The sequence below is a fragment of the Numenius arquata genome, chromosome 10 (assembly GCF_964106895.1).
Source record: "Numenius arquata chromosome 10, bNumArq3.hap1.1, whole genome shotgun sequence".
Lineage (NCBI taxonomy): Eukaryota > Metazoa > Chordata > Aves > Charadriiformes > Scolopacidae > Numenius > Numenius arquata.
The window spans coordinates 17635386-17648298 of NC_133585.1; the positions used below are offsets into that span (position 1 = coordinate 17635386).

At 38.2% G+C, this 12913-nt stretch overlaps 1 protein-coding gene across 1 annotated transcript in view; it reads left to right on the forward strand.

Annotated features, from left to right (window-relative positions):
- MYPN (myopalladin) overlaps nucleotides 1-12913 on the forward strand; it is a 65417-nt gene that overhangs the window by 19963 nt on the left and 32541 nt on the right. Inside the window, exons 3-9 of the mRNA XM_074154901.1 lie at nucleotides 2936-3111; nucleotides 4667-4718; nucleotides 6876-7023; nucleotides 8761-8832; nucleotides 9052-9193; nucleotides 10135-10158; nucleotides 12158-12274. Coding sequence (XP_074011002.1) covers nucleotides 2936-3111; nucleotides 4667-4718; nucleotides 6876-7023; nucleotides 8761-8832; nucleotides 9052-9193; nucleotides 10135-10158; nucleotides 12158-12274 — 731 coding nt within the window. The remainder of the gene's footprint in view (nucleotides 1-2935; nucleotides 3112-4666; nucleotides 4719-6875; nucleotides 7024-8760; nucleotides 8833-9051; nucleotides 9194-10134; nucleotides 10159-12157; nucleotides 12275-12913) is intronic.

The following is a 12913-nucleotide window of genomic DNA, read 5'->3' on the forward strand; positions in this document are numbered from 1 at the left end:
GCCATCCTTGCTTCAGAGCAAGAAACCTCCAGCAAAGAATTCAGTATCAGGATTTTAACATCTTAAAGCACTGCTGCCAGGTCTGCAAGAGCTTGTCTATCAGAGCCCTCTGGCTCAAATGGAAGAGAAATTAGTAACTTTGGTTGAAGTTCTCTGCATAAAGCAGTGCCAGTTTCTCATTTGTAAAACTGTGCAAGAAGGATGTAGATGTAGTTTAGTGAAGCAAAGCTGTACTTCGGCTGTGAAATGTCAGGGAAGAGAGCTGGGAAATTTTACACTCTACTGGCATCCTCTTTTAACATGATGATATTTACTACATGACTGTCCATTGCAATCACAAATGTTAAATTCATAGAAGTCATTCTGTTAGACAATTCTTGTTACAATGGAGGCTTGTCCGACAGGATAGGCAAGCAGATGTAGACACGAACCAAGACTTTTACTCTCTGGCTACAAAGGTTTGCCTTTCTAAAAAGGGAAATTGTGTTAAGCAGTATGATTCATTCTACAGTGCAGGAGCTTCCCTCCGTAGCAGGCAGACCTGTATGCTTTCCAAGCTGTGCAGTCGAGTCAGTTGACTGTAGAGCTACAGATTACACTAATGCGCGACTCGAAGTGGGCTGGGGAATACCCTGTCTACTTTAAGAAAGCCATGTTGGACGGCTAGTTGGATGGTGCACAAATAGTGCATGGTTTACTTCTTAGCTATGTCATCAGCATTTAAGTTCCAGATCTGTAGTCCTTCATACCTCACAGTCCCTTTGAGGCTCCTTTTTCAATTCTACATTATACTTCTATTAAATTCTGGCTTTCCATGGGTCCAGACCGTCCATATGTAATGTGGATATTAATGTGATATTAATAAGATATTAATTTCTTCATGCTCAATTTGTAGCACAAATTGTTGTAAAAAGCTGTGCTTCCAAGGGGTGAATAAAATTGAATGGTTAAACAAATTTATTTATTAATGTTTTTCTAAATTGTCTGGGAAGGACATGTATCAACATACCTTATAGTATGAACCAGGAAATATGAATTATTACAATTTATTACTTAAAAACCTATCCTTATCCTTTCCACAACTAATCTTACTTGCTGTAATATATGAGTAAATACATTTGCCATTGCTTTGATAGCATTTGTATGCACTCAAAAGCTAGCAGGCACTTTTACCAAATTACCATATAAAGATGGATGAAACACTTATTCATTTAAAAAAATTGACTGAATAAAAAAATGTTATCAGTATGACATCCCCCACCCATACATGCAGAAGATGCATTAATCAACCATACGTAGTTAAGAAAGCAGCAGTAAACAGAAAATACAACAAACATTTTTGTAGAGTTTTATATCTGTCTATATTTATGAGAAAAGTTATGGTGAATATGAATGCACCTCGGTTTGCCTTTTCAAATTTAGATAGTTATCTAAAAATACACAAACTTCTGAGTATTGCCCCAATCATTTCACTCTGGATCCCTATACATAGTACTACACCTTCTCCATAAAACCTAAACTGTCTTATTAAATTTAAATCTGGTTCTGCAAATGCACCTGGTTTTTCTCTTTCTGTTCTGTCTTTTCCATATTAACAAGCAATAGCAACCAGGCCTGCTCTCCCCTCCCACTAGATCTTAGGTTGAGTTGATGGTTACCGCCATTAACTCATTGTGTCACAGAATCACAGAATGATATGGGGTTGAAAGGGACCTCTGGAGATCATCTAGTCCAACCCCCCTGCCAAAGCAGGTCCACCCAGAGCAGGTTGCACAGGAACGCGTCCAGGTGGGTTTTGAATGTCTCCAGAGATGGAGACTCCACCACCTCTCCAGGCAGCCTGTTCCAGGGCTCTGCCACCCTCAAAGTAAAGAAGGTCCTCCTCATGTTTAGATGGAACTTTCTGTGTTCAAGTTTGTGCCCATTGCCCCTTGTCCTGTCACTGGGCACCACTGACAGAAGACTGGCCCCTTCCTCTTGACACCCACCCTTGGAGTATTTATAGGCGTTGATCAGATCCCCCCTCAGCCTTCTCTTCTCCAGACTAAATAAAGACCCAAATCCCTCAACCTTCCCTCATGAGAGAGATGCTCCAGGCCCCTCATCATCTTTGTAGCCCTCTGCTGTCCCCTCTCCAGCAGTTCCCTGTCCTTCTTGAACTGGGGAGTCCAAGTATGGAACTGTCTTTTTAGGTGCTGATTTTACTTTAACTTGGGTTCCTGCAATTTCTACTGAAACAACCTTTCTGAACACTTAGGGACTTCCCTTATATTCTTGGATGCGTAGTGGGGTTTAAAAGAGAAACACAGCAATACAATGGAGGAAAGGATTCAAGATCCAGCTGTCTTGCTGGCCACGTCTCTGTAAGGAAGTTCCTCCATGTTGTAATAGATCACTTCTCGTTCCTTATGATACACTTTTGCCATCTTTTATAAAAAGCAGATTGTCTTAAATATGTGGCAAAACAAAGAGTAACATTAGAGTAAATTTCAGTCACTTTCTGAATCAACACGAACTTTGGAATGAGGGAAATTTGTTTACTTAGGATGTAGGGGTTTTTTGCTACAGTTTAAGCTATAACACAGATCTGAATGTACCTCAAGAGAAATTCAGAGCTGGATTGACAGCGTTCCAGATTCAGAGCTCTTCTACTCTACTGTTAAAATCTGTATATCAAGACAAAGCTGTGCCAGGGTCACTTACATAAACTAGTTTGTTAGTATGTTTCAATACTGCAAAGAAAGGAGCTCTATTATTTGCTGTAATTGAATATTATGAAAATCATAAATATTTTATTCCTATGTTGATTCAACACTTGCCTGCAGTCCTCTGCAATCTTCAGGCTAATACCCACCTGTTTTATCATCAGAAAGGCTTCGAACATCGTCATTCTAGTGTCAAGTTTGCATTGATAAACAATATTTTTGCCTTGCAGGTGGTACTGTGAAGGGAAGGAGCTTGAAAACTCACCAGACATTCAAATTATCCAGGCACGTGATCAGCACTCATTGGTTATTCTGGAAGCTTTTGAGGAGGATACAGGACGTTACTCGTGCTTTGCTTCAAACATCTATGGAACAGACTCCACTTCTGCAGAGATTTACATAGAAGGTAATGTTAGAATTGTTGTGGAGATTGGTTGTTGAAATTGGTCATAAGGGATTAAGATGCAATTATGTATTTTGTATGTTAACTGCGATATAAATTTGTCACCAAAAATACATAGCAGGGAGTCAACACTTTTTGTCATTATAAACATATTTATTGTTTCTCTGTAAAATACTCTTTAGATAAGTGACTACTCTTTACATATAATTTTATTGTGCTGCTTCCCAGAGTTTTTATATATCTCCCTGCAAGACTGAAGTCTAGAAATAGATTCTGTTGACACCTTATATTTTTTGTTAGTGGTACTCTACAGAAATATAAGAACCTAAACTTCTTGTCTAATTCTTATTAATCCCTTTTCCTACAGTCATTATTACAAAGTGAATATAGGATAGTTTCATCCTAACCCATTCTTGGGACTTTATAACCAAAATAAAAATGCCAGAAAATTGGTATTTTACTTGCACAATAGATGCTGTAAATAAAACAGAATATAGATGTGCAGACTTAGATCTTTCTTTCTCACTATACTTTTTAATATATTCTACTTGGCTTAAGAGAGGTGTATTTATTATATTTCTTTGTAACACTTTTTTGGGTATGGTTTTAGATTGCATCCATCATTGTGCTAGCAGGATTACAAATTTAGAATAAACATACAGAATCTTTTTTTACCCTTTTGTCTTTTTTCCATTTATTGGGCAGAGAAATATACTCCGAGTACCATCACTGACAACAGTGGGACCATTCATAAATTACAGCACCTACCTTCCTTAATACAAGGTTAATTTTGCTCTACTGTTCCTCTTTCATGTCTCTAATCTGACAGTGAAAGGACGAGTCCTTTTTTAGTATCTGCAGTGCCCCTGACATTAATGGGAGATGTCTGTGCTTGGCAGGGATTTACTAGTTCTCAAGACTGGGGCCAAGGCCTGCTTTTACCGAACTCAGTGGATGTTGGATGGAAGCCATGGCTGATGCAGGTGCTCACTGGCAGGAACTGCAGAGAAAATGCAAATTCCAAACACAGTGAAGGCTGAATCAGAAGTGTAAAATGTCTCAGTAACACAGCTGTTAGTAAACTGAGCTAGTATCTTCTCCAAACTGTGCTCCAAGGCACTAGTTTAAGAATAAAAGCTGTGATTCCAAGTCTTTCTCTTTTTCTCCCCCTTTAAAAAAAAAAAAAAATGGTAGTATCAGGTGTCTGAGAAAAAAAGTTCTTACTTGATTCACAACAGCAATTACAGACTAAATCATACTAGTGGCATTTTAAAGAGAACCCAAGGAAGACCCAGGTATACATTAACTCTTGGATGTTGTTTTCTTCATTTCAGTTGCACCTTATCCCAACCCTGCCTTATCTCAATAGCAGTTCTGCATCTTACGCAGTGCACACACTGGTTCACTTCCACTGCAATGGGATCTTTTGTTTTAGCATAGCTTTATAATATATATTCTTAGAATGCTCTAGAGGAAATTTGAATCAGGACTTGTCTCATTCAGAGATAAACTTCTCCAAAAACCCTTCTGCTAAGTGATTTTTTTTTCTTTTCCATAGGAGTCTCTTCTTCTGACTCTGAAGGTGAAATCATCAAAAACGAAATGGATCAGTAAGTTTAAAATCAATTATATCTTCCATGTTTCTTACAGTTAAAATAGCCTCAGAAGTGTAGAGATTGCAGTTTCCATTCATATTTTGCAACTTCTAACATATTGGGCTTTTTGGGATTTGTTTGGGATATTTGGGTTGGGTTTTGTTTGTGTGTGTGTTAGTTTGCTTTACAAATAGCGTGGATCGAATACACATTTGCTTGTGTGCCTTCAACTTTAGCTGAAGAATTTAAACTTTAATATTAAATATAGCCCCAAGAAGAAATATGTTACCTTAAATATTAAACTACCAAAATTAATTTACTAAAACAGATGCCTTTTGAATAGACCCAACTTAAATACTTATTTAAGCATCTGACTTGGAAAAACCGTGTAGTAAAACTTCTCATGTGAAACTATGGTATGTCATGAAGTTTTTGGCATAAGATGGCTATACATGGATTATTTAGATTTAAGATAAGGAAATGAATACATATGAACTAGAGTAAACTGAAATGATGGGTATAAAAGACTACTTAATTATAAAAAGAAATAAAAGGTGTCAGGTGTAATCTAAAACCTGGGAAATAATTTTATTTTTCCTAAATCAAATCCATTCCCTGTGCATTTAGAACCTGTTCCAATGCTGTTAAAATCCATAGTCTTTCAGAATCAAAGTCTTTCTATTAACTAGAAAGGGAGTCATACTGGTTGAAAACTAAAATAATCGATCTTTTATTTTGAACTCCTTTGTATGCATTAATTCAACCTCAAAAGCAACCAGTGCTATATAAAGAGGAAATTCTAATCAGGTAGACTTATGCACCCCTGTTTTCTCCCATTATTTATTAAGGAGGGTTGTACTCATTACAAATGTCATTTTCTTTTAAAATGCAAATAAAAAACACTGCTGTGTCTTTGACTGAAGACCTTAGGCTGACAGCAAATCCTGTTTTAGGTGATTTTTACTTCAAAGTCATAAAATACTCCAGATTGGATTGATTTATGGACTTTGATAAATGTAAGGGTTTAATATAAAATGTAAGATCAAAATCTCAAAGGTTTTGGGACGAATTGCTAAGTTTTTCATAGTTCTAGCTCAGACTTTTCAAATGTCTCAGGCATAATGTTCTTTCTTATTCATCTCATTAGTTGTTAATGTAGTGTCGACCACGACCCTGCCCACTTGATGGTATCTCTAAGTTGCTTACCTCATTAAATTGTGAAGTAATGTATTGCAGTCTGTATTTCTTGGGAAAAAAAGAATGCTGCTCTGACATTGTAGTGGGATGTCCTCCAATGACAGAATTATGAAAGATCACTTTTGGATATAGTCAGAGTGTCTTTATTTTTGCTTAGCTTCCAGCTGTGTTCACATGAACCCGAACACCTGTAATTAAGGGGAATTAATGTGAGAACAGGTGCAAAAAAAAGTTCACCATTTCAAAAGAGAAACTTGCGATCATGGCAACTGCCTGTTTACTCTGAGTAAGGCTTCCTCTGGTTTGAAAGCTAGCTTTCCTGAGGGGACCTGTGGTACATTCCAGAGCAGCCACTCCATACCTCAAACTGAATAAAAATACAATCTCTTCACTGCATGCATTATTTTACTTGGCAATAAAAATAAACAGGGACAACTCTTTTAATTCCATATAAAAAAACCTAGAAGTTAAGAGGTCCCAACCTGTACACTACCGAAATTGCATGATAAGATAGTCAGAAAGCATACCTCTCTTTTTTTATTTTTCAGCAGTAAATTATTGAATCTGTATCTAAGCAGACCATGGTATTTTCATCATCTCATAGGCCCGAATCTTCATACAAGCTCAGGGAGCAATGCAAGAGAAACTAGCACTGTCCTCTCAGAAACTGGCATTGCCCTCTCATGCTGCCCAGAGCTGGTAACGGCAGCTTTCAAGCTACAGTTGGGTTAATCCAGGCCATTTCTTACATTTGGTGTCGCTGAACTAAGTATGAGAAATTAGAGTGGCAAGGTATGCAGCCTGATTCTTATAAAATGCAGTTTACCTAGGAGTACACATCAGTTTCAATCAATTGGAATTCAATCCCAGAATTGAGGCTGCAGTTGACGTGTAACTGGGAGAGACATAACTAAGGGACACACACGTAGCTCCAGCTTCCAATTAGAGAACTTGTTTCTGGTTAATATTTCACAGCAAACCAAAGCCAGCTGACACCTCCTTGAATGCAGCATCTCCTGCTGCTAGAGCTGGAACGAAGCATCAAGAAACCTCCAAGGCACCATCTGCCATGGTTCAGCCTGTGTCTGTACCTGTCCAGCCTGTGTCAACACCAGTTAATCAGGTAGGGGAGACAACACAGTGAATTTCAAGGACCAAAAGCAAGCTCTTGAAAAGGTGTTTTTTTCTTCTGTTCATGACTCAGAACCCTCACATTTTCTAGTTTTTGCTTTGTTGTTGAACTTCATCTTTGGACCTCCCAGCCATACGACAGAAGAGATGTCCTGCCTACTAGCTAACCTTTAGCACCTGGCAAAGGGAAGGGAATCTTTCATGCCCGGATCTCAGGCATCTCTGCGGCAGTGAGCAGAAGGAGCAGCTGCTGCTGGCTCAGCCAGCGGCGGGAATCCGTGTGCGCTCCCGCAGGCCCGGGACCGCATGCCGTGAAGGGCACTTGGATGTGTAAGGCAACTCACTGGCTCTGCACGTTGCAGCCTGACTCATTCACTTTCAATAGCGGCAGCCTAGGACTTTTTTCTCTCCCTCTCTACAGAACTCACTCAAAATCATTTTCTTCCAATGAAACTTATTTTGAGCTAAGTCACTTCACTGCTGTGTTTACTTTATAGGTAGACATGCTTATTTACCACAAAACACCTTAATATCTGTATCAAAGAGTTTCTAATTAATGTTAGCATGCAAACTCTTTGTTGCAAACTATCAGAATATTCATAACTGTGAACTCTTTCCTAATAGGGAAGAAGAGCCATATTAACTGAAACAATAAAACTGAAAAGTTAATGAGAAACTCGCTTTACATTGCCTTTTCAATGTTTACAGCCTAGCATTAGGTGATAACCCATAAACAGATACTGAGCAGGTGAAGTAATGCACCTTTTGACTACAAAGAGAATAGAACTAAGCCTTAGCAACGTTTTGATATTTTGACAGAGGTTGCCTAAGTCAAGAGTGATAGTTATCTCAAAAATTACTTTTAATCTTGTTGGCTTATAAGACACCATCTATAAAATTTGTCTGTGTTTCCTGAGATACTGAATCACTAATTCTGCTGTCCTGGGGCAGCTTCTATTTCACTAATATTAAAAAAAAAAAAAATCTATTAATCAAGTTATATGAAGCTTTTTTCCAGGAGGAGAGTAATTTCATTCTGATTTCACTGAGTACTGTCAACAGGGTGATATTCCACCTTTGTAATTTTTTTTTGGTTTTGGCAAAAGAGAAGAATTACAGTAGCAATCACACACAACTTAACTTTTCCTTATTAACATCCATAAATATTTTGTAAGAATTTTTAAAGGGACACTACCACCAAGCAGCCTTGTGTGGTGACACATTAATGAATGACATTATAATACACCGCAGTGAAGTTTCCCTTGCCATGGTTAACTCAATAAGGCCTTATTTAACCAAAATTCTTTCCTGTGAGGGTGGTGAAGCACTGGAACAGGTTTCCCAGAGAAGCTGTGGATGCCCCATCCCTGGAGGGGTTCAAGGCCAGGCTGGATGGGGCTTTGAGCAACCTGCTCTGGTGGGAGGTGTCCCTGCCCAGGGCAGGGGGGTTGGAACTAAATGGTCTTTAAGGTCCTTTCTGACCTAAACCATTTTATGATTCTGTAAAGGCAATCACAACATTTTTGTTACTTGGGCAGTAACCCATCCAGGAATATCGCTAGCAGTTGTCTACAACAGAGCAACTTTTATTCACTGCATTAAATATCTTGCTTTGGGCTTCACCCAACAAAATCTCTTTTTTGTCATTCTGAAAGCATGTTTCTCCTGTGTATGGAAAAATATCCTCTGTACACCTAAACATCATCATGTGATGTTTTGCACCCTACAGGCTCAAAGCCCCACTAACTATTTGCAAGGACTGGATGGAAGACCTATAATTGCTGCTCCTGTATTTACAAAGGTAATTTGTTCTATGACATATCTGAAAGTTAAAGAGGTCAATTTATTGTATGGAGAGATAATTAAAATTTTCTAGCTATTGAAGAAAAAAAAAAAAAAGGAATTAAGCATTTCTTAAGCCATTCAAGGACTTAAGTGGCTTTATGAAATCCTACTGAAATCAGTATTACTTCCAGACCAAAAAAACATTTACTGACTGTCTATTCGTTTTCTCTATTAGATGTTACAGGATATTTCAGCTTCTGAGGGGCAGCTTGTTGTCTTTGAATGTCGGGTGAAAGGAGCTCCTTCCCCAAAGGTTGAATGGTATAGAGAAGGAACACTGATAGAAGATTCTCCAGATTTTAGGATATTACAGAAAAGTATGTTTCTTGTGTGGAAATATTGTGTCTAATAAAATATAGGCAAGCAACAAAATTGCTAACATAACAACACTTTGAATTTGTTATTACAATGGTAAGAACTGTATAAGCCATATTTATGGCAATAGATCTGGGTTCCAGAAGCCAAAACTGGATGAATCGAACAGCATACTCACAGGTAGTATTCATCTGAGATGCCCCAAACTGTTGGATTGTTTTGCCTTCTGCTTTGATCCCTTTGCCACTTTAATGTCCTTTTCTAATTCAGCCTTACTTCTGTTACTTGGTTTTGGTTTTGCACCATTTAGGCAGAGTTACATTGCCCATAAATCCCTCATCTTTTAGTTAAGTGCTATTATATTGTGCTTATGGGCAGTGGACTGCTTATTTATCCACAAAAGTAACTTGAAGCACACATTAGCATGCTTACACATACGTGTGTGTGCACGTTACATGACAGGTCGCAAACATATACTTGTACCTTAATTTTCAAATGCAGCTGAAAGATCTGCAGTTTCCTCCTAAGTCAATGGAATGCTAAAATTGCTAAAACTCAATAGAAATTCCTTAAATACCGCACTTAATCAAACCTAAATGAAACAATGTTTTATCATAACTTGATTTCATTCGGAAATTCTCTTCAAGGCACAATACAGTAGTACTAGATTGCAAAAGGTTGCAAAGAAAATACTTCTTGCAGAATTTATTTCCTATTCATAAGTTCTCAAGTGTTCATGAGTGTTCATATTGTTCAGTGGATTTGACATACCACTGAGTAGAAGGCCTGGCTGTCTTCAACACCCCTTAAACAGAAAATTGGATGAAAAGAAGTATTCCATCATATTGAGAAGAGCAAGCTTCAGGTTTAGTGCTTAAGAAAAAAAAAATATTGGCAAAAGTAAGTATATTCAATCTACTAATTCTGCTCTTCTTCCCTTTAGAACCACGATCTATGGCTGAACCAGGTGAGGATCATCAACAGGCTTATACTTCTTTGATTATACAAATGTGGTGTTTTAACATCATAAAATATTAATTATTTAAACTCCATCATTTAATTAACAATTTCTCTTTTAATTGCTACTAGTGAGATGCATTTTACTGTAGGCTGTTCCATAAACATATAATTTGAATTAATTCTATCACTTTTGAAGAAAATAATGTTTCCATTCTGCTTTGACTCAGTTCTGACTTAGGACCTCAATGTTACCACCTTATGAGCTAAAGATAAGCAAAACCAATGTATGAGGGTCCCCCGTATATCTGAGGATCAGAAGTACACCAGATGATGTAGGACTGAGCTATTTTTATCTAGTTTACCAGGGAACATTGCATCAGATGTTTAGCCATGTCAGCCATTCCCTTTGCTCCCTACCAGCGTAATATGAGAGTATCACATCAGGTGTTCCACCCCTGATATCAGCAAATCTTATAAAAGTGGCTGGATTTGCTAATTTCAAGGGTCAGAGCAGAATGTAGGCTACTCTGCATGATTTGAGCAAAGAAGCTTTACAGATTTTGATTACTTCTCCATGAGACAATCACTCTCCCCATTACACTTTTCACTATTACAAATATAAAGCTACCCCTCTTAAGACAGAAAATTACCAAAGGAGTATTAATTCTTATGGAATATAAACTTCTGTAACTCTTCTCCTTGCCCTATTCTAAGTTTTTTACCCCAAAAAGTGTCTTGAAAGAGACTCCCTCTCTGCAATGTCTGTCGCTGAGAGTGAGGAATGAATAAATGGAGCTTCTACCAGAACCCACCGATGCTGTTCCTTTACTGTCCAGTGGCATCACTGCTGAGTAATGTGAAGCAGTTTTTAGAGGGTAATCAGTTGGGTGCAGTTGTCACTGCCTTATCACCTGCTGCTCATTCAGAAGGAATCTGGTTTTCCATGCACGCAGTGGTTGGCAAATCTAAGTATTATAAACTAGATACTATAATGCCTTAAACTAGTTCTATAATCCTAGTACTATAATAAACTATTATTCTCCTATAGTTGTTAGCAAATAGGCTCTTTGTTGCTACTAGATTTTCCTCGGTGATGACAAGAAACAATCAAGTTTAAATGTGGTATGGACTTCTACCGAAATACTCACAGAATGTTAATCCTCTAGGGCTTTAGGAAAGTTTCTTGCAAAACGGTAGCAAAATAGTCCCTGCCTAGTTGAAGAAATGCTACCACCTTTAGATGGTACTCTCCCTCCCGGCCAAAGGAAAGATTTAAAATCCCATCACCGTAGGTATTCAATAGCTGGTAATGCTGCACAGACATGTCAGATACTCATCAGACAGGGACGTCAGAACCCCAGATTGACCTTTCAAGATGGAATTTAATTTTTGCTAGTACAATTTTGCTAGCACATTTTTGGTGCCCATTAGTCTTCTTCACAAAGAAGTGAAAAGGCAACTTTCTATAAGCACAATTAGCACAACCCCCTCTATCTGCAAATCTGCACCAGTACTTTTGGAAAATGTCAGCCGATATGTATATGTTTTGTATTTCTTCACCTTACAGAGTGACTCCATTTGAGTTGTTCCCACTTAGTTATATGTAATCTTTCAACCTGCAAAGAGATAAAAATGCCTCTATTTTAGTGAGTTGTGAGTAAAGAGCACATTATATTTCTCTAAATTAAATTTTAAGTTCTTCAGAGAGAAAGTCTGTACTTCATGTGATTAGGAAAACATTTTCTACTGTTTTCCAAACGCTGCTGACACCTGTTCTTCACTTTGGTCGGGCGTGCTGGAGCACAGAGGGTGCCAGTTGCTGCAGACAATGCTGATAACAGCTGCTGCGCACAAAGGCTGCCAAAACTGATAATACTGATGAAACTAAAATCAAACCGAGCAAGGTGGAAAACCTTAAGGAAATGTCCCTGAGGGTAGTCAAGGCTTTGTGTGTTTGTTCAATGCGTGTTTACTTCAAGCAATAATACTTCTCTGATGCTTTGCAGAGGAAATTTGTACTCTGGTTATTGCTGAAGTGTTTTCAGAAGATTCTGGCACTTTCACCTGTACTGCAAGCAATAAATATGGCACAGTATCTAGTATAGCTCACCTAACTGTCAAAGGTAAGAGTCGGTTTTAGTCCTGTGCTTGCTAGGAAATAGAAGCAGAGCAGGCTGCTGCACTGTGCACTCCAGGCTGCTTATCGAACATACAGATTGCTATGTTTTTTCAACACGTCCTTCCCCAATTAGAAATGTGAAGGAACAAAGAGCATTAGGGAATGAATCTCACAGCCCTTCCAAAAACACAACTCTTGCTGACCTCAAGATTTGGGCAATAGCCATTTTTAGAATCTCTATGGATTGTCTAGTTTGCTATTCCAATAACTCTTTGTTGCAGAGCCCAAAGGAGGAAACCTCAAAAGAGACTCTTTCATACTGTCTACATGACTTATGCTGCCAAGACACCAAGCAGTTAAGTGAGCAAAGTACAGTCCATAAAAGCATAGTGCACTGTCGACTCCAATTCAGCTCAACTTCTGGCAGTGTTCTTCATAACTAAAAAGTTAGAGAATTCTCTTGAAAGAAAGTTTGTATTTCAAAGATGCTGGTGGAACTCACAAGGGACCTTCCTGGACCTTTGTGGCTGAAGACCACTGCTGGGTCTTCCAGAGTAGAACTGTGTCTCTTTTCCCCTCACTTTTACAATATGCCTTTGTTAAGGGAATTTGTTGTTAAACAAATGAGGTCAAACAACTCAAT